The following is a 25,328-nucleotide window of genomic DNA, read 5'->3' as shown; positions in this document are numbered from 1 at the left end:
ACAGGATCTGGGCATATGTTAAAATAATTACCTAATATTAAGAAATAGAATATAGGATGATGGCCGGGCATGGTGGCACATACCTGTAATCCCAGCACTTGGGAGGCTGAGGTTGGAGGATTGTTGTGAGTTCGAGACCAGCCTAGGCTACATAAGTGAGCTCAAGGCCAGCCTGAACTGCATGATGAGATCCTGTCTCAAAAAGAAAAAAAAAAAGAAAAAGAAAATAGGATGAAAATTAATTGTTTCTTCTTGTCTTCCTGCAAAATGAGGGCCTGATTACTGGCAGGTAATGAGTGAGTCAGAGATAATAATAGTAGAACAATAAAGTAGTGGTACCATGCCCATTTCAGCCTATTTGGGTAAAGTCTGAGAACACATCAGGTGACAGGAGCCCCCTTTACCAACAGGGATATGTCTTTAGACCCCTAGGGATACCTGAAACTACAAATGTTATGGTTTGTGTTTAGATGTCCCCCCAAAGCTTCATGTGGTAGTGGGAGGGTGGACCTTTTGGAGGCAGTTGAATCTATAGTTTGTGATTGGTTTGTTGTCTAGTGCTGGGATTGGAGGTGTAAGTGCTACACCCATCCTTACCACCTGCCTACAATGTAAAGGAAGAAAAGAGGCTTGCTCCTCCCCTTTTTACTCTTGTTTCTTTTGGTGTCTTCTGCTGCCATAAACTGTCACAGACTGTAACCTCCACAAACTGTGAGCTAAATAAACCTTGCCTTCCTTTACTTTGGATGTTGGGTATTTTGTCTCAGCAGTGAGAAAAAAAGTAACTAAGACAACAGATGTACTGAATCCTACAGTTTTTCCTACACATACAAATAAATTTAGTTTTTAAATTAAGCACAGGAAGAGATTAATTACTCTATAGAAAAATTATAATATACTATAATAAAAGTTATTAAAAATTTAGGAATTATTTATTTCTAGAACTTTGCATTTAATATTTTTGGGCTTGAAATGACTAAGATAACTGACACCTGCAAGGGGCAGGGGACCATTTGTGCTGAAAGCGCATGTGTTTGTACACTGGGCTCATCCATCCTAAGCTGCTCCAGGACTGGTCAGTGGTGCGATAGTGGGTGTGAAATATTGCTTGCTTCCCTGTTGTGCATCTGTGCTCTGGGCGTAGTACACGCCTCTTCTGACTTACTTTGGGTGGTTCCTTCATGGTATGGGCGTTCTGAGTGGCACCACCACTGGGTCATCTTTGCAGGTTTCCTCGACAGGGAGCTGCCAAATCACCAGTGTTTCATCAGCTCCAAAACATCTTACAGCCAGGCCTACCAGCTCCATTTTTCCAGAAAATTGGTGTGGAAGAGTCACCCTCCCTTTCAGGAGTATAGTAGCATGGATTCTTAGAAATTCTCTCCCTTTCCCAATTGAAATCTGCTATTCCAAATTTTAAATTAAAGCAGAGGTTTGAGCTGGGCATGGTGGCGCATACCTGTAATCCCAGCACTTGGGAGGCTGAGGCAGGAGGATTGTTGCGAGTTTGAGACCAGCCTGGGCTACAAAGTGAGCTCTTGGCCAGCCTGAACTGCATAGCGGGACCCTGTCTCAAAAAAAAGACAAAAAAAACCCTCCAAAAAGAAAACAGAGGTTTGAACCCTATTGGTCACCAGCTGTATGAGGACAGCTATTCCCTAAAGTAGAGGTGAGGTCTTTGGGTCCGGACTTGGGTCTGTGTGGACTTGTACCACTTATGTGGACTGCTGAGCATGGGCATTGTGGCATGTGCAAACTGAGATGGGCTGGAATATACAGCACACAATTCCTAAGGAAGAGAGTATGTGAAAAATCTCAGGTCTTTGAAACAGCACAGTGGGCTAAATATTTTATTAAAAGCAGATTCACCTGTTTTACACATTTTTTTTTGATGTAGCTGGTAATGAGTAGTTGGAGATAATAATAGTAGAACAATAAAGTAGTGGTACCATGCCCATTTCAGCCTATTTGGGTAAAGTCTGAGAACACATCAGGTGACAGGAGCCCCCTTTACCAACAGGGATATGTCTTTAGACCCCTAGGGATACCTGAAACTACGAATGTTATGGTTTGTGTTTGGCATAGCATAGCTATGACAGTGGCACACACACAGGCTTGTGATTTGCAGCACACTTCCGCTGGAAAGCACAGTGCACACCTTCACTTAGCCACCTCTCCCTATGGCCTGGAGTCAGAGTTGCCTCTGTTGCCTTTGCAGGTCCCGTACCCGTGGCCAGGCTGTCGTCATGGTGATTGGTGGTGAGGAGCATTTTGAGGACTATGGGGAAGGCAGCGAGGTAGAGCTGTCCCCAGAGATCCTCTGCAACGGAGAGCTGGGGTGCAGCGATCCTGCTTTTCTCACCCCTAGGTAAGGCACTCTTCACTGAGTATGTCCATCTCTCCTTCCCGTGTTCAGTTATCAGATGATTTTCTTTTTGGTTTATAAACTGCTAAGAGAAAACTTGCTTTATTCAATGTAATGTAGTTAAATACACTACACTCAAAAATTTTAAGGTTACACCTGCTTGAGAGTTGGCTCATGCTGTCCTTCTCCACTTATCACCTCAGAGCATACAGCTCCAGGGGCTGGGGATTTAGTTCAGTGGCACAGCGCCTGCCTGGCAAGCGTGAGGTCATGAGTTTCATCCCGGTACCGGAAAAAAACAAATAAAAAAAAGATCATACAGCTCTGGATGTCTCACCTGTGCCAGGAGACTGGAAGCTATGTGCAGGACTCGGCTTGCAGGTTCCTTAACTGCTGGTCATGTATCACTTTATGGTCAATGCGTGACTTTGAGCCAGGCTTTCAAGTCACAAACAAGTCTTTAGATTCACTTCCTTACAATTTCCTGGCATCTCCAAGCTCTCTAGAAAGTTCTAATTTGAATAAATTGAACCATCGCCTCTACTGACCCAGACACTCACTTTTCTCAGGGCTTTGCATGAAGAGATCATGGCAGAATTCAAAGTTTACATGGCATGTATCCAAACCGGGCGTGGGCAGCCCCTCCTTGGTACTCAACACATCAGAGGACACTTCTGCCTCTTAAGTAGGCCGTGGGCCTGGCTGGGTGGCCCACCGATGCTGGCCTTTTGTTGTTGAGTTGCTGAAGTTTCCCACCTTTGCGAACAACAGAGGCCAGCAGTCTCTAAACCAGGAACCATAAGCTTCTTCCCTTGTCCAGTTGTTGCCATGGCCTAGACCTGGGAGAACAGTGACAGGAGGGCCAGGCCAGGCCATGGGATAAGCCAGGGGCTCTCCCACTTATGTGCCTCCCTGAAGCTGAAGCTGCCATTGTCTGTGAGGTGGGGTCCTCCAGGGTGTCCCTAGGTACTCACTTCCCCAGGGTGTGTCCTAGGGAACTGCAGTGCAAGGCAGTGGGCTTTTCCTGTGGGACTTGGCTTTTTTTGGTACTGGGAATTGAACTCAGGACCTTGCGCTTGCCAGGCAGGCACTTGTGCTACTGAGCTATACTCCTGTCCTAGGACTTGGCATTTCTGAGCCCAGTGTTCAGTTCTGCTGTGGCAGTCTCTTTCTTTTGGTATAGTTTGTTCTTATCTCTGGTCCACTGTTTTCAGTCTTAAGTGTAACTTCTGTGGTATATTTTGTTTTTTCCTTTCCACCCTCCTCTGAATTAACTTGTGGAACCAGGCATGGTGGCACACACTTTAATTCCAGCACTTGAGAGGCCGGGGCAGGAGATGGGAATTTGAGGCCAGCTTAGACGATATATTGAGTTTAAAGCCAGTCTGAACTACATAGCAAGACCCTGTCTCAAGGGGCTGGGGATTTAGCTCAGTGGCAAAGCGCCTGCCTGGCAAGCGCAAGGTCGTGAGTTCAATTCCTGGTACTGGAAGAAAAGAAAGTTAATGTGTAGGGTAGTTTCCAAACGCCTGTGGGCGCTGCTCCCAAGATGAGTCTGCCTCTAGCTCAACTGCTGGTAGCAGATACGCCAGTGCCCTGAGTACCACTGAAATGAGGTCACAGCGTGGTCAGCTAGTACAACCAGAAAATAAAATTTTGAGTTTTTAGCACACATTTAAAAATGTGAAACTATTAGCAAAGCAGCATCCACACATAGTTCTTTATACTGGTGGGTTTTAGAGCAGTTATTAAAATAGTATAGCAAGTAAACTACCTAGAGACACATGTTGCTCTCATATTGACATGCTTTCCACAGAGGAGAAAGCGGGTTACTTTTTTACCTCCTGCTAAAGGCTTTTGTTTTACAATGAAGCTCTTGGTTGTACCTATTCTGTGCACTGTCCAGAAGAGGGCAGGTGTGTGCAGCAGCAGAACTACATACCACCCCCGCAACCCCAGCACCACTGCTTCAGCTGGTAGATGTCTTGGTCTCCTCAGGGTGAACAGGCTTCCCATGGTGATAGTGAAGGAGCTCACAGATGTCCAGAAGTGAAAGCCACAATGTTCCATACTTCATTCTCTTCCAACTTGCTTTTCTCCAGGGCCTGTTCTGTCTTTCTCAGGTCTCCTGTGGCATCACACATGACCTGACAGAGCCTTCCCTGTCCTGAACTGATACTTCTGTCTCTCTAGCTCCGACCCGCTTGCTGTAAAGCTGCACAGCATCCTCACTGACGAGGCTTTTGAGTTTTACTGTAGCCAGTGCCACAAACAAATCAACCGCCTTGAAGATCTCTCTGCCCGCCTGAATGATCTTGAGATGAATAGGTAACTGATATAGTGCCTGGCCCTGTTGTGTTCCGGGGTGAGGGAGACTCCTGCTGCCACAACTTCTTTGCTGGTCTGGCCTGAAGTGCCCTTGTCCTGGTCACTCAGGCCTGGCCAACTGTGTGTACTTCTTACCACACACAGCTGGAACTTCCCACAAAGTAGGGTGCCCAGAGGGTGGGACTCTTCCTGGGCCCTGCCTTCCCTGCATGCATGAGCTGTGCTTGCTGCTCTGTCTCTGCAGTATGAGTGTGGCAGCTTTGATAGCTGCTGTCTCTGCTGGAAGAAACAGCCCAGGTGTGAAAGGGGATACTCCGTGCATTTTACTAAAAGATTTCTTCAAGTTGTCATGTGAGATAAAATTGGGAAATTTAAAGATTGGTCTTTAAAACCAGATTTGTGCCAGGTGTGGTGGCACACGCCTGTAATCCCAGCACTTGGGAGGCTGAGGCAGGAGGATCATTTGGAGTTCGAGACCAGCCTCAGCTACAAAGTGAGTTCAAGGCCAGCCTGAACTACATAGCGAGACCCTGTCTCAAAAAGACAAAAATAAATAAATACATAAATAAAAACAGATTTATAAGCTATTTCTAGAAAGCTAGTTTAATTGGAGTTTGTGTTCTGGGGTCCTAAGCTCTGTAAGGGATTTGTCACCCCAGCTGCAGTGGAGCCCAGCTTTGTAGCACTGATCTAAATGCTATGCCTACTGTTCCCCTCAGCTAGTTCTTGTCTTAATTCTTTTTTCTCCTGGTGTGGTTACATTTCAGCTCTTTGCTTCCTCTCTCTATATTGCCACCCCAGCCTAGCTCAGTGCTCCAAGGAACTACTTTTGTTGATTCCCCACAACTTCATAAACACATTCATAGAAAACATCTTTGGGTTGTTGCACACGTTAACATGCCCCAGGCATCTTGCTGTTCTAGTGTGGGGTATGAACAGTCTCCTGGAAGGGCTGTTCTGAGAAGAGTCTGGGGCAGAGGTGGGCCCTGGGGAGCTTCCGCCAGTAGTCCAGCCAAGCAGAGGAAGTAAGTGGCCACACAGGCTTGTGCTGGGCACAAGTGCTACGGGGCTTAGGATGGTAACTGGCAGTTTCTGGGAGGAAGGACCTTTAGGCTGGTGGGAGGGTTTGGAAAAGTGGCAGAAGAGGGCACACAGTCCTGAGGGTTTTAGTACACTGGAGGGCTCTCCAGGCTTCTGGGGCATCTGCCCTTCTCTGCCCTGTGGGACTACAGCTTTGTGCACTGCTGTCCTGCCTCCAGCTGTCCTGGCACATGATACTCACCATTCCTGTGTTCTGGGCAGCACCAGTAAGGTACAGAAGGTGTGTCTGGGGGGGAACCATCCAGCTGGTTTCCAGGGAGCCTGGTGAGAAGCCAGAGTGCCTTTGGAAGGTGTCCCTGGAGACTTCTTGGTGATTCTACCTCATGCTTGGTGATTCCACACCGGCTGTGTGAGTTCATCTGTGTCCAGTGCTTGGCGAGGGGTTCAGCTTGGCTGAGAGGGGCTGTGTCCTTTCTGTACAGACTTGCCCTCTGGCTAGTGATGGAAATGAATGCAGGCCTGTCATGAAAAGAGACATGTGTCTTGTCTCACTCTGAAGATTTTGACATGGAAGTGATTTCTTCACATGCTTCACCTCTGCTGGGCCTTGTAGGGGCACAGAATGGATTAGGATATGACTTAGCATCACCAGCAAGCCCACCAGAAGTCCAAGAGTTCTAATGTCACAGATGACATCTGTTTAGTCACCACAGGACACATTGTCATCTGTAGTATTTCCCAGGCATGTTAAGAGTTCCTGTTTAAAAAAAAAAATCTGTTATAGAACCTTACTCAGGGGCATGTTTTCATTTTATAAACATGTCACTGGATTACCTATCCAGACCCTGAGATGTCAGCTAGTGAGCTGAGCAGTCTGAGCTGTCCTTCTAGGGAGTATCTGTGATACTAGGTGGTGGTCAGACTTGCATTAAGGTACCTAGGACTAGTCAGGACCCTGTTACAAAAGGGGGCCATACAGTCAGGGAAAATACGTGTGAAGGAGGAGGAGGAGGGGAGATTGGAGCACAGGGCACCAGCTGCAAGAACTCAGGGGTGATGAGGAGCAACCACCATGCAGGACTGAGATCCAAGCTCCAGAGAAAGCTACCCTCACTTAGAGCAAGGTTTGTACCCTGTTAGGGACTGCAGATCACAAGTGAGTGACAGATGTCTGGGGGCACTGGGCTATCAGGACTTGAGGGTCCACATTTTAGAACTTGCTGGAAAATTGCCCTCTGGCTGGTTGGAAGGCCGTTCAGTGGGAAGGGTCTGGGCAGAGGCACTCTACCTAGCACTGTGAGGGGTAGTTGCTGGCCTCTGGTGCTGTTGACTGTGTGCCTGGCCATGAGGAGATCTCTTGGTCTATGGACCAGCAAAGAGCATTTGGGGAGCTTGCACCATTTCTCCAGCACCCTCTACTGACAGAATGTCCCATTGCAAAAAAAAAAAAAAATAATAACCTTTCTGGCCAGGACTTGAACTTTCCCAAAGGAAGCTAGCTGAAGGATGATTCTGAGTTGAGTGGCAGAGGAGAGTATTCAGGCCGGAGTGGCTGTGAGTTCCTGGCAAGTGGTTCTTGTGCATAAGTTGTCTTTTTCAGCCTGAGGCTTATAGTTTGGCAGAGAAGTAACACTCAGAAGTGAGAGAGGAATGGGCCATGTGTGGTGGCACATGCCGGTAATCCCAGCTGAGATAGGGGATCACTATGAGTTCAAGGCCATCCTGAGCTACATAGTGAGTTCAAGGCCAGCCAGAACTACCTTGCAAGACTCTGTCTCCAAAAAACCCAAAACAACATCCCTCTCCAGAAAAAAAAGCCAAAAAAAAAAAAAAAAATGTAATGAGAGGAGGAGGTACATGTGGCCCTTCTTTCACAGATGGCTGCATCCTCCGTGTAATTGACCACACTCACCCTGGAAGGGCTTCAGGAAGGGTCTTCTGAATGCTGTGCAGGTGTTAGGAATGTGAAATGTCAGTGCCTAAGTTAAAACTGATAGACCTTCCTGGTAGACCTATGTCATGTTTCACTGGAGGCCTCCGATGGTCAAGTGTGAGTCAGGGACAGGGATGAATCTGGCTTTAGAAGCATCTGAAACTTGACACTGACCTGTAGATGGCCTGGTGCAGGTACTGGTATCAACTCTGGACTACAGTCTAGTTTACTTCATCTGAGGGACCTTTGGGATGAAATAAGGAGACTTGCTGGAGACCTTGACAAAAGGCATTGTAGCCTCATCTTTGCTTAATGGGTATTCTATGCATGGGGCTTGCGTGGGCCAGGGGGCTGCATGCCTGCACCCCACTATCTCCTCAGCCCAAACTTCCTGCTTCCTCTTGTCCCTCTGCTCCCTGACATGATTTTCCTGTTTGTTTGGTTTTTTGCACAGCCCAGCCAAGCGGCTCTCCAGCAGGAAGGTGGCAAGGTAGGCAAAGCTTCAATCACTTGCTGAAAATGTTCTGAAATGTATTGGTAGTCATAGTTTTTTTATTAAAAAAAACATTTTATAATCTTTTCCAAGGCATTCATAAAAACTTTTAAAAGTTACTTTCTGTTGTTTGGGGTAGAAACAGTAATTTGAGGGGATGGGATTTGCGGGGAATTTCCAGGGCTGCGGGTTGGGCCTGGACTGGGACTGGGAAGTTTTTGACATCCCCTGCTACTCTGTGTCCTGCAGTGGCTGGGAGGGGGCTGGAGTATCCTATATATGCTGTAGGTCACTACAAGGAGAAAGACCTAGCAAAGGGCCTGCCAGCTCAGAGCTGGGTCTGGATAGCCTCCTGCCTAATTTGCGTACTTCCCAGCCAGTAGGCCCCGTGGTGAGCCAAGGTGAAAGGTTGGCCTTACTTGGAGTCCTGGAAGCTAGCTTTCAGCTTTGGTGCTATTGGTTTTTGCTGTGAAGTTGATGGCACATCACCTCGCTAGGTCAGTGCTGTGACAGTCTTTATTGAATCAAGGATACCTTTCCCAGGGCCTGGCCTTGTTCTGCTGTATGTCTTTCTTTTGACAAGCATTTGCTGCTGCTGCAGTTGGTGATTGGCATCATAGTTTTATTTGCTTCATCTTTTTTGTTTTTTTTTGTTTTTTTTTGGTGCTGGGAATCAAACTCATGACCTCACGCTTGCCAGGCAGGCGCTTATGCCACTGAGCTATATTCCCAGCCCTGTTTTCTGTTTTTTCAAGACAGGGTCTTGGCTTGTAGTTCAGGCTGGCCTTGAATTCACTGTGTAGCCCAGGCTGCCCTTGGATTTGTGGCAATCCTCCTGCCTCAACTTCCAGAGTGCTGGCATTTCAGGCATTCACCACCATGTTCAGCTTATTTTCTTAGTATTCTGAATTGCCATCCCACCTCCATGCCCAGCCCTCTGCTGAGACCATTGGACTCTTCCTTGGGAACATTCCCTCTGAGCCCCACTCTCTTCAGACAGTGTCTCTAGGCTTCATCGCTGTGATTTTAGGTGATTCTCTCCTACATTCTGTAAGTTCCTTTGTTTTGAGGATTGGTTCATCTAGCTTTCTGTCTCTCTTCTTTCCCATTTATTTCCATTTTGCACATCTGCCTCTAGCTTCTTGAGAAAAGAGGTGCCAAGACCTACATTCCCAAGACCTTGTAGTGATTTTGCTCTTGTCCTATGATTGGTGTAGAGTGCTGGATTGTGGGTGATTTCCCACCTGCAATCCTCCTGCCTCAGCCTGCTGAATGCTGGGAATGTTTAAAGGTGTTGCTTATGCCTTCTGGTACTAACTAGGGTTGCTTCTAAGGTATTTGATTAATGGTCTTTGATTTTTGTACTTTTCTGTTTGATTTTTGAGGCAGAGTCTTGCCATGTAATTCAGGTTGGCTTTGAACTCACTAGGTATCCCAGGCTGGCTTCACTTGTGGTGATCCTGCCTCAGCCTCCCAAGTATTGGTATTACAGGTATATACCACCATGCCTGGCTGATTTTTGTTACTTTGTGACTGTTTTTCCCTTTCTAGAAGCTATTGAGATGTTTTCTTTGTCCTTCAAGTTCAGCAATTTTATGATGAGTCTTCTTTTTTTTTTCCATTATTCATGATGAGCAAAATGAAGAAACAGCCTCTCTACCTGGAAACTGGCATCCATTAGTTCTGGAGCTGGCTTGCTTTCTTTATGTCCCTGCCTCCCTCTTCTCATTCTGGAGCTTCTTGTGGCCCCTGAAGGCTTGGAGTCTGGGGAAGGCAGAGGTCAGGGCCTGCATTCCATCTTCTCTGGTTGTTGTTTCCTTCATCCCTTTAAGAAGGGAATCAAACTCTTGGGAAAGTGACATTACTCTCAGCTGATGTTTCAGCGCCTATCACAGCTTAACTGGCCTTTCATTGTCATCAAAGCCTTTCACCCAAACAGGCAGTAAGCAGTGGCCCTGAAGAAGGTGAAAAGACAGCTTTGCCATCTCCTCATCCTCCTGCACCTGGGGCCTGAACAGACTCTGGGACTGGCCATTTGTCCGTGGGACTTTAAGCCTGGAGACACCTTGTCCAAAGTGGGGAGAGAGGGCCCCAACAAGTTGGAGAGGAGTCCTGTAGCACTAACAAAGAGCTGGCTGGAAAAGGGCTCCATCATTTGAAATAACACTCCAAAAATTTGTTTTTCTTCAGACACTCTTTGGTATTAAAAAAAAAAAGCCCAACCTGCAGGTATTTGTAGTAAAGGTTTACAATGCAGAGGATTATTCTGCAGTATATTGGCATCTCTATATAAATAAACATGCAGGAGCCAGGGATATAGCTCAGCGGCACAAGCGCCTGCCTGGCAGTGCAAGGTCCTGAGTTCAATTCCTGATACCAAAAAAATAAAAATAAAAATAAAATTTATTAAAAAAAATATACATGCAAATTTTAATCTGCTGCTGATTTGCCCTTAAATCTATCACGAGTATGGGAAAACAAATTAGCTGTTACACTTCACTTTGTGTAGTTCTCAGCCTTTTGCATGTGTATTGTGGCTGAGATGGTAGACTTTGCAGTGGCCATCTGTGGCTCTGTGCCTGACTGTGTCCCAAACCTCCCTGAGCCTATTTCTTCCATGTCGGTGGAGGTGGAAGTGGCTCTCTCACTTGCTGAGGCAAGTGGGACAGAGCTAGCTCAGCCAAGATAGGAAAAAGCACCAGTGGGATCTTTAGCATGAAATTACCTCTCCAGTCCCCAGGCAAAAGATGGATCTCAGGAGCCCCAGGACTTGTCCACCTACCAGATTTTATTTGCCTCTTTTTGGGATGGATCAAGCACTTCCCACAGTCCCTTTTCAGGCTGGGGAGGGAATTCTTCTGAGAGGGTAGGCCAGGCCATATGCTGGACACTTGGGGACAGGTACACCTTCCCTGTTCCTGGGTCAGCCTTTGGAAGTGCCATAGCCCCTGCTCAGGGTGGCTTTTGCAGTCAAGAATGAACCACTTCCAGGACTGGCAGTGGGATCACATTGAGATTGAGGTCCTGGATGTTTAAAAGCAGCAACACCTGAAAACATGCTGTCTGGTAGTACTTTTGAGAATTCAAGAAAACCCCAAAGCTAGCCCTTTCTGGAAGCATCTACCTACACAGGTTTGTGGTTGAAGGGGTGGAGGCATCTGCTTCTTTTCTCCTTAGAACATTTATGAATGAAAAAGAAATGTAGAAACAGTCAGTGCTAAAAAAGAAACAGCTTCATTTATGGATAAGATGAAGTAGACATTTTCAATTTGATTACTGTTAGCACTCAGTTGAATTTGTAGTGTGAGCTACATCCTTCACAAAGCTGTTTATATACTTGGCTTTGTTTAAACCTTGTAATTGCTGGCAGTTTCCCATTTTATAGGTGAATGAGGCTCAGAGAAGATGAGTCTTTCTCAAAGTCACACAGCTGTAAGTGTCAGGTTGTAGGCTTGAGGCAAAGCTCAGTATCAAGGATCCAGGGTTTAAAAGAACTCAACATGCAGGCTTGCTGTTGACACATCTGTATGGATACTCTGAGGGTTTTATAAAATTTTGCTAAGTAGTGTTGATGGAGACCCACCACAACAAAGGTGGTTAGCTAGAACTATGTCCAGGTACACAATGGGACCTACTGAGGCACCAAAGGGAGGAATGGTTCCTGCATGAGGCCACAGTGTGAGGCCCTCAGGACCACTTGTCCCAGAGCCTTGGGCTGGTAGCACCCTACCCACTGGCTGGTGCTACAAGGATGGATGTCCACATCTGGATGCTTCCAAGCATGGCTGAACCAAGCTTTATAGGTGACCATGGTGTGACCCAAGTGGGAATCCTAGATCCACATCTCTCCTAAAAATCATAAGGTGTTGCTGCCCCAGGGTATGCACTTGACACAAGTATCAAAATGGTCTGTAGATGTCATGTAACAGCAGTCAGGATTCTGAATTAATGTTTGACAGGTCTCTGGTGAAAGCACAGTCAGTTTCCTATCCCGGTGAGGAACAGTGTTGTTTTATTGCACTTAAGTACAAAGTGCCCTCTTCCAAGCACAGCTGGCAGGGAGAGAGGTCATGTTCTCTCAGGCTCCAAAGACTGCCAGTAGGATTCTGAGACCAGAGTGCTGTGTTCTCCTCCTAGCCCCTCAGTAAAGGTGACTGGCCCAGGAACCTTGTTTGCTCTGTGCTTTGATCAGGAAGACCACGGCCTTTGGAGCCAGGAGCCTGTGTCTGCCATGCTGCTGTCTGCCTTTCAGAGGGATTTGGCAGTGCTAGTGTTGGGAGAGCTTGCCATTTGGTTTTTCCCCTTCTTCCCTCTGCTATTGATTCTTTTCCACAGGTACCTGCACCAGTCAGGGGCCCTGACCATGGAGGCCCTGGAGGACACTCCATCAGAACCTGTGGAGGGCCCAGAGGAGGACATTGCTGACAAGGTAGGCACTGGGTGCTGAGGACTGAGCCAGGAGCAGGTTATGGGCAGTATAAACCAACTGCAGCCAGAGTCTGAGGCTGTCCCCAGATGTGCTGCCTTGTTCTCCATGGGCGCTTGGTGGCTGAAAGGACACCTGGCTTCATCCTGGCACTTGGGGAATGCTGTCTGGACAGTCCAACAGAAGTTGGCAGTGGTGTCACTAGGAGTAATTACATGGACCACCCAGCCTTGACATTCCTCACCAAGTTCCCTCAGGGGTCCAGGGGCTATGGGATGAAGAGAATGTTATGGAAGCAGACAGAGCAGGAGAAAGAACTGAAGCTGAAGTGTGGGAGCTGGGATTGCAGATACTACATGGGTGCCTGTGTGCACGGAGACAGCCCAGGGGACAGTAGCAGGGATGCCCAGAGATTCATCTTACTAGGGCCCATGAAGAAAGACCTGGGTGTTTGGCCTGCAGTGGCCACAGGGCCAGCCATGCCGAGTCCCAGGCTGTTTCCTGAGAGGCTTGTTGAGATGTCATGGTACAGAACACGGAACTATAAAGCTCAAAACCCCTGCTTCCCAAGGTCAGCCTGAGCCCAAGGGGAGGGGCAACAATGCCACTGGCCTCCCCATACCCCCATGTCTGCACATATACCCCATTTTCCCCTCACTTCATCTCCCTTAGCCCCTCCTGTACCCTAGCTCAACCCCTTCCTGCACCTTGTCTCTGCCTCCTGCTACACCATCTCCTTCCTCTCCTGCACCCCATCTTTTCCCACCCCCACATTTGTCTCTGCTTGTTCCTGTACCCCATCTTCCCTCCCAATCCTGTCTCTACCCCCATACCCTGTCTCTACCCTCTACTACACCCCGTCTCTACTCTTCCTGCACCACATCTCTCCTACATCATCCTGCACTCTGTCTCCACCCTCTCCCACATCCCATCTCTCCTGCCACCTTCTGCACATCTGTGCCCCCTCCTCTATCATGCCTCCATGGCATCTCTGTATCTGCACTCTGCAGCCCAAGTCTGTGCTCCTCCTCCTCTGCCTTCTTTCCTCCTTCTGCCTTTATGCTCTCTGTCTCCCTTCTTGCATGAACCCCTTGAAGAGAGAGGGGTTAAGAAATGGGCTTTTCTGTCACTTATGTCCCCAGGAACCTGGATCTCCTCCATGGGCTACGTGGGGCAGAAGAGGGGCCCCACTTGTGTCATGGAGTGTGAGCCTCAGGGCCCCGTGTATAGTCAGAAGGCTGCTTTTGGGCCTTCAGGACTCAGAACTCCTGTAATATGTCCTCTTGTCCTGTGGAGGTAACAGAGTGACCCAGTGGAAAGCTGAGGGGGGTTCCGGGGCAGCTTCAGCCAGGGCTAGATACAGCCCCAGCTCAGCTGGGCACCTGTGGAGTCCTATGCTTCCTTCCAAAGGAAGGGCCCCTCTCCTCCCTGATGTTCAAGCTGTGTCTCATTACCAAGGTTGTCTTCCTGGAGAGGCGGGTGTCAGAGCTGGAGAAGGACAGCATGGCCGCAGGAGAGCAGCACAGCAGGCTGAGGCAGGAGAACCTCCAGCTGGTACACAGGTGAGCAGGGTCCTGGTCACCTGGAATGGCACATCCATTCAGGTGCTGGCTGGGCAGGCTGACTTAAGACTCTTATTTGAGTACTGTCCCCTGCAGGTCTCTGGCCTACACACAGAGAGGACCCCAGAGGAGCAAGGGAAAGGTAGCCCCTTTGCTCATGCCCACACAACACAAAGCTCAGCCTAGGGGCCATTGGGGAGTACAGATTAAAACCACAGGAAGGACTACGGCATGGGTGTGGGAGACAACCAGTGTGCATGGCAGGCTGGGCCATGGGTTTGACTGCCAGGACGAGAACAAACCCAAGAAAAAATATATTCCTCAGCTCACAGTGGGTGTCTGTACATGGAGTCTCACTAGGTAAGTTTCTGGAGAACTTGGGAGCCTTCCTGGGGCTGGCCCAGCATCCATCTGCAACTGGTTAACAGCATTAGGGGCTCCAGCTTATGCTCCACTTCTGAGCCCCTCCCTCATAGCACTGATCCCTGGGTTGGGGCATGTTGTTTCAAGATGGTGGCTACACTTTGCACATCTCATCTGTGGTCTCACTCACAATATTGTCACCCCAGAAGCAGATACTGTCTCCATTTCAAATAGTGAAACAGAGGTATGGGGAGCTTAGATTATGCTAGGGCCTTGGAGATGGGAGGAGAGCTTTGGGGGTAAGGGCAGAGCCCTGCACTAGAAGAGCAGGTTAGGGAGCACCTGTGTAGGGCAGAGTTTATCCGTGAGGATTCCTGGCTATGGAAGTCACTTAGCAGAAAGGCACACTGCGCAAGAGCTAGGATCCGCAGCCTAGTCATGCCCGGGTAGGGTTGCTAAAAAGGAAATGAAGCACAGCTGCTGGGTTTGAAGAGAGGAAGGGACAAGTTCCCTTCTGATGCAGACTTTTCTGCATTCCTCAGCCAGATGTACATGTTCACAGTAATGTTTCTCATGCACAGCATAGAGGATCTTAGTTCTGAGAGAATCCACTGTTGGGGCAGGGGCAGTGGAGTGGCACTTGTGGAATCCATGGGAGAGATTCTTTGCCTGGAGCTGCTGTGCTCACCAGATTGTTTGGGCCACATGCTGGCTTTGCCACAGCCTAGCCTCAGGCCAGGGATTTGTACCTCTGAGCCTGTTTTCTCAGTATGTGGTTGCAGAAGGCTCTGAATGGCTCTGGACAAAGGCCGCATGTACTTGTGCTTGTAGCAAGTGTTCCCTTGGTGACCCAGCAGTCCTGAAGCAAGGTGTCTCCCTCTGCATGAGGCTGATGTTCCTGACTGTCCTCCAGTTCAGCAGCTCTGTGAGAGTCAGAGCCTCTGCACCAAGCTGCGTATCATTTCAACATTATAGAAATAAGTAGTTGTCTTGTGGAATATAGGTCTTGACTTGGCGCTGCCCACTCCTCAGGATCCCCAATGGGGATATATCTGCCACCAGCTCCTGCTGCCAAGTTGGGGGGCTAGCCATGCTCCTGAAGGGCTTGGGTTCCATGGCATATTAAGTGTGTCTTGTGTCTCCAGAGAGGGTTGTGTCCTGAACTGAATATGGAGGTTCCATTTTCATCAGGAGTTATTCACTCATCAGTTATCCACACTACAAGATTGCTAAATTTAGCTGTCACATTCCCTTTCTGCAGAGTTCTGTGGCTCTTGCACCTAAAATGCTTTCTGGCTTTTCCCTAGCTCTGATGTCTAGGCCAACCTGGCTGCAGTGGGCAGCACCCAGTATCAGTGTAGTGTTTCAGCACATGGTGGGCATAGTAGACACCCTTGTCTCCTCCTCTTTGCCTTTAGAGCCAATGCCTTGGAGGAGCAGCTGAAGGAACAGGAGCTGAGAGCCCGCGAAATGGTACTAGAAGAGGCCAGAAAGCAGAAAGAACTTCTGTGTAAGATGGAGCGAGAGAAGAGCATCGAGATTGAGAACCTGCAGGCTAGGTAGGCAATAGAGAATCCCAAAAGATGCAACATGTAGGGAAAAAGGGGGAAACCCAAGTGGAGAGAACTTGAGAATTCTTCTTAAAGAGAATATAGGCCATGAGACCTATGTCCAGAGGCTGACTCTTTTTTTTTTTTTTTTTTTTTTTTTGTCTTTTTGAGACAGGGTCTTTCTATGCAGTTCAGGCTGGCCATGACCTCACTTTGTAGCCCAGGCTGGTCTCGAACTTGCAACAATCCTCCTGCCTCAGCCTCCCAAGTGCTGGGATTACAGGCGTGTGCCACCACGCCCAGCCTCAGAGGCTGACTCTTGCCTCTGCAAGTCTATCCTGTCCGTGTCCCCCATCACATAGTTGTCTCATCCAAGTGCACTGGGGGATGCCTGTGGCCCCAGCTATTCAGAAGGCTGAGGCAGGAAGATCACTTGAGTGAAGGAATCAAGGAATTAGAGGGCAGCCTGGGCTGGATAGTGAGAGTCTGTCTCAAAAAAAAGAGAAAGCAACTCTAAAGGAAATTTTACGGAATTGCTTTTGTGCTTACTTGGAACTGACACTGTAGATACTTGATAAATTTACAAACACACTGAAGAGAAGTCATCAGATAATTGAGATGTCCACACACATTGATGCTTGTGTCAGGGACACTGGGGCCAGTTGTAAGAGCTCCTAAGACCTGAGTGGGACCAGCCCAAGACAGTGCCAAAGGGGAGTATCACGCATGGTGTAACTACTAATGCAAGAGTCCTCAGTGACATAGATGGGTAGTCGGTAAGTAGATGGAGAAGACACAGTCTTTATAAGAATTCCAGGAAGTATCTGTAGATACCCCTCCAGGAGGTGGCCAGGCTTCCCCTCCCCTAGAGGCTGGACTCGGGGCCAGCAGAATGGCTAGGAAGCTGTGACTGGACAGCAACGATACCTGGGAGACACAGCTTAACCAGCTGACCTGTGAGTCCTGTGGGTGTCAGGTAAGGTGTGACAAGAAGGCCCTACACCAAGGTGGGGTCTTCCCCAAGCCCATTGCCTCATCTAACCATGAGAAAACATCTGACAGAGCCAATCTGAGGGGCATTATACAGGACACATGGCCAGGGCTGGCTGAAAGTAGGATGGTCTGCGAGATCCACAAATCAGGTAACATAGGAGACATAAAGGCTGATGCTCTGAGTCCCTGGTGGGATCCTGCGGTTTGGTGGAAAATCTGCAGTGTGCAGTTTGCTAATAGTGTGTGCTTGATGAGAAGACTCCACCATAGTGGTGGGCAGTGATGACACGAGGAAAAGGAAATAAGGGAGGCCCTGGGGATATTACACTGTCTGCAACTGTTCTGTGAACCTAAAGTATCCCCAACCCCAAATGTATTTAACAGCTGGCATGGGTTATAGAAAAGCTTTGGCCTGGAGCACTCATATGGGGTGAAGACTTGTGTGAGCGTTTAGGTCCAAAGCAGGTCTCAGGAGGGTTCCTCCCGACACTAGGCCTTCCTTACTGTGCAGAGCCACAGTTTTGAGAGAGCAGGTTCCAGCCTTGTCCTCATGTCCCAGGTTGCAGCAGCTGGATGAGGAGAATAGTGAGCTACGGTCCTGCACGCCCTGTCTGAAGGCCAACATTGAGCGTCTGGAAGAGGTGAGATGGCAACTACAGGCTGTGACTGGCAGGGCCAGGGCATTTCCACCCGTTGGTGCTAGGGTCAGTCTCCAGCTCTCCTGAGCACAGGCTTTCTTGTGCCTTCTGTTATTCACACTGACTGTGAAGATGTTCTCTTACGAGTTGGCAAAGGAGCTGGACAGTTACTCCTAGGGGTAGGATGACAGCAGCTGGCCCTGCTGTAATCAGGTGTGAAGGAGTCATCCCTTTGTCAGAGGGCACTGGGCTCAACCCAGCCTCCAGTGGACTCCATAAGCCCCAAAGTCCACATTAAGATTGACCCCATGGTTTGAATCCAGAGGTTTGAATCCTTGCACAGCAGACTATGGTGGCCTCTACTTGGCCTACTCCTACAAATTTGTGGGTAGAGGCAACAACCTGGGCCCTGCATCCTGGCTACACACTAGAGGCCCCTCTTCTTTCCTTCCTCATCAAGTAACCCTAGGGAGCTATGAAACCAGAAGATATTCCGAGGCCATGTGAGCTATGGCTCTTGTAAGCTACAGGTGTCAGACCAGAAATGTACACAAAAAGCTGGGGATATAGCTCAGTAGTGCAGCAGCTGCCTGACAAGCATGAGATCCTAAATTCAATTTCTGTTTCCCCCGCCAAAAGAAATACAGATCAAGTCCTATCCTTTTGCCCCACCCTTTTGAGAAACAGCTGTTGTGGCCTGTGTGTACCTTGGCCATGAGACAGGGCACCCTAACAGGAAGGCTTAGACACACTCCCAGTCAGTGTCACTGGACTTGGCATTAGTCTCAGGGACGAGCTTCAGAGTTGAGCTGTATGTGCTGGCTGGAGGTGCCATGTCCACACGGGCCTTATTTTTGTAGGAGAAGCAGAAGCTCCTGGATGAGATTGAAGGATTAACCCTGCGGCTCAATGAGGAGCAAGAGAACAAGAGGAAGATGGGGGACAGGCTGAGCCATGAGCGCCACCAGTTCCAGAGGGACAAGGAGGCAACCCAGGAGGTGAGCAGGACTAACTGTCCCTTTCCTATACCCATACCCTCCCCAGTGCAGCCTACTGCTGGGGAAGGCCAGAGGAGCCTTTGTCTCCTAGACAAAGGCTTTTAGCTATCACTGTCAGCAGGGCTGCTGGTGCTTGATGACCTCTTGGCCCATGGGCTAGTGACGTCTCAGGAGAACATGGCCAGGCTGACTTAACAGGTGGTTGCCTTGTGCTTCCTTCACAGCTAATTGAGGACCTCCGTAAGCAGCTGGAGCACCTGCAGCTCCTCCGGCTGGAGGCTGAACAGAGGCGAGGCCGCAGTAGCAGCATGGGGTTGCAGGAGTACCACAGCCGCACCAGGGAGAGTGAGCTGGAGCAGGAGGTCCGCAGGCTCAAGCAGGTATGGCTCAGTCTAGACCCACAGAAGCTTCCCAAAGGCTAGAGTACCAACATTCCAAACACTAGGACAAAATACCGGACACCCACAGCTTAAAGAGATTCAATTTAGCTCAATTTTCCGGGAATTCAGTCCATGGTTAGCCGTCCCCAAAGCAGAAGTAGCATGGTGGAAGGGCGTGGCAGGAGAAAGCTGCTGCACAGCAACCAGGAAGCAGAGAGAGACAGGAGGAGCCAGGGACATGAATATGACCTTCTAGTGACCTCCAGTGATCCATCTCTCCAACCAGGCCACACCCCCTACCAACAAATAAACTCATGAATGGATTAATCCACAGATGAATATAGCACATCCATGATCCAATCACCCTCCAAAAGCCCCACCTGTGAACACAAGCGTTTTGGGATACATTTTAGATCTAAACCATAACAGCTGGCCTGAGAGAGGAGCTGAGCTGCAGGTTCCTTGTCCTGGCCCAGCATGATAATGCTCCTGTGATCCCTAGGACAACCGCAGCCTGAAGGAGCAGAACGATGAGCTGAATGGGCAGATCATCACTCTCAGCATCCAGGGTGCCAGGAGTCTATTCTCCACAGCCTTCTCTGAGTCCTTGGCTGCAGAGATCAGCTCAGTCTCCCGCGATGAGGTAGTATTCTCCTCCTGCCTGTGCCCCAAGGTCTCTGTGCCCGACACCAACCCCTTGCTCTCGCCATAGCTCATGGAAGCCATCCAGAAGCAGGAGGAGATCAACTTCCGCCTACAGGACTACATTGACAGGATCATTGTGGCCATCATGGAGACCAACCCATCCATCCTGGAGGTCAAGTAGGGCAGCAGAGCCCAGTCCGGGCATCCCGAGTGCCCCGCCACACCATAAGGAGCCGAGACCAGCAGGCCCCCAGCCTGCCAAACCCAGGGCATGCAGGACCCTTAGGGAATGGGGAAGGGAAGAAGGGGAACCTCTGGGACAGAGCCCACAGCAGGCAAGGATTGTGGCACGTCCTCCCCACCCCAAGTTGCCGTGTCTGCTCATCAGGGATAGGCTCTTAAGCTGTGTGCAGAGTTCAGGACAGCCTGTCAGGCTGGGTGAGCCCTCCGACTCCCGTGCAGCAGACCCCTCTTCCCTCCATGTAGTCCTGTCAGGCAGAAAGGAAGAAAACGGGTCTCTGTCAGGGCTGCAACTGCTCACACAAACGCCCTCACATGGTGCCACCCCATCCCAGCCACTCCTGAATGTTGTCCAAGTCCTGGACCCTCCCATGGGACATGGTGGTATGGGAGGGCTAGGAAGGAAGGCTGATATGTGTAGGTCTGGCTGGGAACCATAGGCCCCCTAGCTCTCCCTGAGTGGCTCATGCCATCACCCAGATGGCCACCTTTGCCTAGCTTCAGGACCAGGGGCCTCCAAGCCACACAGCCACCCTATGCCCTGACTCATTCTGGTAATTTCAGGGGCTTTGTGGGCGGCAGAAGCGCACTAGGACTCTTTGCTCTGATAGTAGGACTTGAGATCTTGACTGTGTGGAACTCACTCCCTGAATGGGGTGGACACTGCTGGCCCCTCTAACTACACAGGTCACTGCTTTGTAGGTATGACCTGCTCTGGCCTCCTGGAGTCCACGCCCTCCCTAGGCAGACCGTCACTGCCCTGGATGAAGTCCACATTTCCCATGCTAGAGTCCAAGTATCTGGAACCATGTTTCCTTCTGGTTCCTTCTGGGCGTCTGACTTGAAGTTTCATTCTTCTCTGGGTTACATCCTGCAGCAGTGTGGGCAGGGCTGCTCTCTCCAGGCACAGGAGTACTGGGTGGCCTTCCTGCACAGTGCCTGCCCCATGTAAGTGGGCAGTGCCACCTCACAGCTACTGGGCCTTCCCTGGGCCTGGGAGCCCCCTGGGTATTCCCAGGTAGACCAAGACCCGTCACAAAGACTGGCCACCCCACTGTGTGTGTGTGTGTGCGCGCGTGCATGAGTGTGCACACAAGTGTGAGCGTATGCGTGCTGCCCTGCATCCCTCCACGTGGCCCTTCTACACTACAATTTAAGATGTTGCCTCGTGTTGTACATTCTGGGGAAAGCCTTGGGTGTAAATCAGTGTAAACTTGGAAGAGAGATTTTTCTATCATGTAGAGTAGGTATTTTTTATAGATTGAAGGTTGATCAATTTTTTAATACTTTCCACAGAGAAAAACTATCTGTGTATACACATGAAATATATATATATATATATATACATATGTATAATATATAAATACTGGAGCCCTGCCTTTCTGTGCCCAGGTCCCAGCCCTGTAACACGGGCTATGGCCTGTCCTGCTGCCCACTCAGCAGTGCTGTGACTGTAAACACTAGTTTCCAGGAGATACTGAGAGACACACCAATGACCAACTTGCACGTGGCGCCTGCATCAACTCCTGAGAAATGATTCCTCCTGCTTGGACACAGGAGGATGGAAGGCCAGCAGGGTCCTGCCCAATGTGTTGGCCACCACAGATTAAAGCTGTTACCACACACACAAAGGCTGACTCCTTCCTCCACAGGGTGGTGGGGTGGGTAGGATGCTCAGCATCTTGGCCCTGCTTTCCCCAGGGATCTAGGACATGATTCTGAGCTTAGATTCATGGAGACCATCTTGGCTTTAGCTTGGTCAGGGCAGGCCCCTTCCTGAGGCGCCAGGACTGATAACCTGGGCCACCAGTGTAGGAAGTGGGTGTGTGCCACAAGTCTTGGGCACAAGACTCTGCTCTCTGTGATATATGATATACATCGTGTTGTTAGGCATAAAAAAAGGGTTGGGGCTGTGCAGGGTAGTGAGTGGGAGGCAGCACATCCAGGAGTGGTCAACACATAGACGGCAGAGGCCCAAGGATAGATGGCTCAAAAGCCAAAAAGAAGGGCTGATGGGCAGCTAAAGAATTCAGGTAGCCCTCTAATCACAGGGACAGCATGACCAAGTTCTGAGGGGAAGTAAACCACGTGTGATTGGAAGGGCAGGTTATTGTCCAAAAGTGCCCAAACATCAGCTTTTTAAGGTACATACCCAGCTCAGGTGACCCCAGCAACCCACAAACCTATGTACCTCTCTCATACCTCTCACACTGAGCTGCCTGCCTGCTGGTTATCCTCAGACCAAGGGAACACAGGTCTGTTGACTGCTCAGCTCCAGCGGCTGCTCAGAGTTGATAGTAGTGGGCAGAGCCTGGCTTGCTGTAAGATCTAGTCCTTGAGGGAGAGCAGCAGAGACGCTCCATTTACCAGGGTCTGGCCCAGGAGCCCTGGGAACTTGGTGGGTAGAACTGAGGGGAAACTCAGGGCACAGACAAGTCTGGTCCTGAGTTTCTGCCTGTATGGGTATAGCTTGCCCTTCCATCAACCCAGGCTCTGTCTGTGGGCATCTTCTTAGTGCCTGCAAGGCCTGTCTGCCTAGGAGAAGCTGGAAGCATAGAAGGGGTCTTTCCACCATGGCCTAGCAACTCCTAACTCACTTCACTTGTAAGCATATGAGGCCTGTCTACAGTCTAGTCCCATCAGCAGATGCTGAGATCACTGGCTGGCCCTATGGAGTCTCTGCCCCAAGGAAGACACAGTCCCCCATTTAGGACATAGTGTGGGGCAAGGAAGGACAAGGCATTCATTGTTAGGGAAAACATTCCCAGAAGGGCTGCCTGAGCTTCTTGTAGTGGGACGTTCCCAGAAGAAACCTTGTGATCCCAGTAAGTCTGTCCTGGGTGGTGACCCTCCAGCCTCTCACCCTCACCCCACTGCAGTCAGCTGGCCACAGGGCTTGCAAACACTGACACCTCTATCCAGCTGACCTGCCCCTCCCAAAGTGGATCCTGTCTCCACAGTTGGCTCCTGACTTGGTACAGCACCGCTGCTTGAACCTTCCAAGGCTTAATCAATTCTACCTGATAGAATAGCATAAATAAAGCTTGGGCTTAGCAAACTAGAGCAGTGATTTTTGCCCCTCTGGAAGAAAGCCTATTGGCAGCGAGGCTAGGAAGTTACTTCCCCATCTAGCTAGACCCCCAAGGCAGCTTCCCAGAGAGCATAGGTCCCTTCACCTGCTAGCAGTCTATAGACAGAGTGGAGTCCCAATGGAGGAGTGGAACTTCACCCAAGAACCTTACCCATTTAACCTGTGAGTTCACTGATTATTCTGACTCAGGTGTGTGGTTTACAAAGCAGATAGTCCTAGAGTAATTTATAAAATCAGCTCTGGATCATGGCAGCTAGCCTGTCCATCTTAAGCCTGTTACACCAAGCTTCCCAAGTGCCCATCCATGAGAATCTTGACTCTGCCTCTGGTCTCTTTACTGCTCTGTGCCCAAAGCCTAGAACAGGGTTGGACCCCAAGTTGGCTCAAGGACTGAGCTGCTTGACCCTCAGGGCTCTCTGCTGCCCGCCCCCATCCCCAGCCTGTCTTCTGGTATTGACCTGGGTGTGCCCACATGTCAGGGTTGTGTCCTCTGACCAGGACTGCACTGGCAGGGAGCAGGGTACAGTCAACAGTTGATAACCCAAGGGCCAGGGATTGAGCTCAGCAGCACAGCGCCTGCCAGGCAAGCGTAAGGCCCTGAGTTTGATTCCTGGTACTCCCCTCTCCCTGCAAAAAAGTCAATAACCCAAAGTCTTTTCTGCTTGTGCAATGCATCAGAACATTCAGGATGACCACACAGTGACTAGAGATGAAGGAGAGACCCCTGTCCCTTATCTTGCCCATCTCCAGCTCCCTCAGGCAGCAAATAACAATCCTAAGATTCCTCCTTAGGTCCTCTTTTGAGTGACTGCATTCTCCCACAATGGCAGGCTTTGTTCCTGCCCTGGCCCCCTCATAGGGCTCTGCTAAGTAACACAGGCAGCAGAGTTGGCCACTTGTAGCAAGCTAGCAGAAGCCACAGCCACAGGCCCAATTTTAATGGTTTCTCTGGCAGGCAGGTCACAGGACTGTGCTGCTCTCCTCTCTAGACTAGTAAGCAACACTCAACCACCGCAGGTGGTGCCCTATGAAGGCTGGAGAGAGAAGTGGACCTATGATCACTGAAAGTCCACTCTCAACGTCCTCTCATGTGAAAGGCACATTAGCCAGAGGCTGCACTCTTCACACTGGGAACCTGAGAGGTTGCCCAGGTTGCAAAGAGCAGAGCCCTCTCTACAGTCCTTAGTGTCCTCCAGACAGCCTGCTGGCTTGGAAGGGATATACTTCCTGCCTCTGTCTCCAGAGAGCCAGTAGGCCTGGGATGGGTGTTCCAGAGCAAGAAGATAAGCCTCCCAGGACACATGAATGTCCTGCCACCTAGGAATACTTAGAAAGCCAGCTTCTGAGCCAGCTATGGTGTTGCATACCTGTAATTCCAGTGCTGAAGAGCCTGAGGCAGGAGGATTGCTGCAAGTTCAAGGCCAGGCTAGGCTATATAGTGAGGCTCTGTCTCAAAACCCATTTTCTGATCTGACCATTAAAAGTGGGATCTGCAGGTGTGTCCATTCAGCATTCAGAGTACAATGGTTCCTCTTCAGCTTGCTGGCTCTGCGGGTGCATGGCCTTGTCCCTAGAGGGCCTATTGTGATGGGTGCAGATTTTTCTGAGCCCTAAAGTAAACGTCACTGATTCTCTCACTTGAAAAACTCAAGTCTATCTTACCACAGATCTGGTGGTCTCTCCTGAGTTTCCAAAATGCCCTTCTTTCTCCCTTTCCCAAAAGGTGACCTTTCAAAGGCCCAGCTGCCCTCAGATCCATCTATCACTGCAGCTTTTGCTTCCAGAACTGGTGGGCATCTCCCTCGCTCAGAGGACAGACCAGCCTGAAGTGGGCTTTGGAAGTCCTGGGTGTATGAGTGACCTCAGGCAGCCAAATAGTCCTAAAGGAACACTAAACCTAAGGGGCTCTTTCCGGAAAGGGTTACTCAGAGGGTTGGGGGAGGGGGGTGGCCCAATTTGAAGGCAGATTCCCTTGAGCCAAGGAAACAGGTCCAGATAAGTCATAAGCCCAAGTGACATCGTGATTCATGAGGCCGTGCCTCAAGACTTAAAAGCCGATCTGCAATACTGCTGCTTCTGATGGCTGGGCCCAGGAGCAGAGCCACACATCCCGGAGGAGCAGGGAGCAGCCAAGGGATGGCCTTGAACCCTCTGCAGCTGGACCTCCTAGCCCACAACCCGGTCCAGGAGCAGTAAGTCGCCCTGGCCCCGCCTTGGACCTCTACCCCGCCTTGGAGTAAGCTGGACCAGACCCATGAGGCCCCCGGACACCCTTCTGAAAG

General features: G+C 49.8%; 1 protein-coding gene across 2 annotated transcripts in view; it reads left to right on the top strand.

Moving 5' to 3' along the window:
- Window positions 1–21,586, top strand: part of Rab11fip3 (RAB11 family interacting protein 3 (class II)) — a gene marked incomplete in the record, with an annotated part of 82,528 nt that extends 60,942 nt beyond the window's left edge. The window contains 11 exon segments of one of the 2 annotated variants that reach the window (XM_013517818.1): window positions 2,219–2,368; window positions 4,559–4,693; window positions 8,122–8,157; window positions 12,496–12,589; window positions 14,045–14,148; window positions 15,930–16,070; window positions 17,614–17,695; window positions 18,553–18,690; window positions 18,915–19,070; window positions 19,573–19,713; window positions 19,783–21,586. In XM_013517818.1, the coding sequence (XP_013373272.1) occupies window positions 2,219–2,368; window positions 4,559–4,693; window positions 8,122–8,157; window positions 12,496–12,589; window positions 14,045–14,148; window positions 15,930–16,070; window positions 17,614–17,695; window positions 18,553–18,690; window positions 18,915–19,070; window positions 19,573–19,713; window positions 19,783–19,896 (1,291 nt within the window). 2 annotated transcript variants of the gene reach the window in all.
- Window positions 21,587–25,328: the final 3,742 nt, after the last annotated feature.

This window comes from Chinchilla lanigera, unplaced genomic scaffold (assembly GCF_000276665.1).
Source record: "Chinchilla lanigera isolate Chin_1 unplaced genomic scaffold, ChiLan1.0 scaffold00041, whole genome shotgun sequence".
Lineage (NCBI taxonomy): Eukaryota > Metazoa > Chordata > Mammalia > Rodentia > Chinchillidae > Chinchilla > Chinchilla lanigera.
Note: the sequence above shows the minus strand (reverse complement) of the source record. Positions and strands in the feature narration are given on the sequence as shown.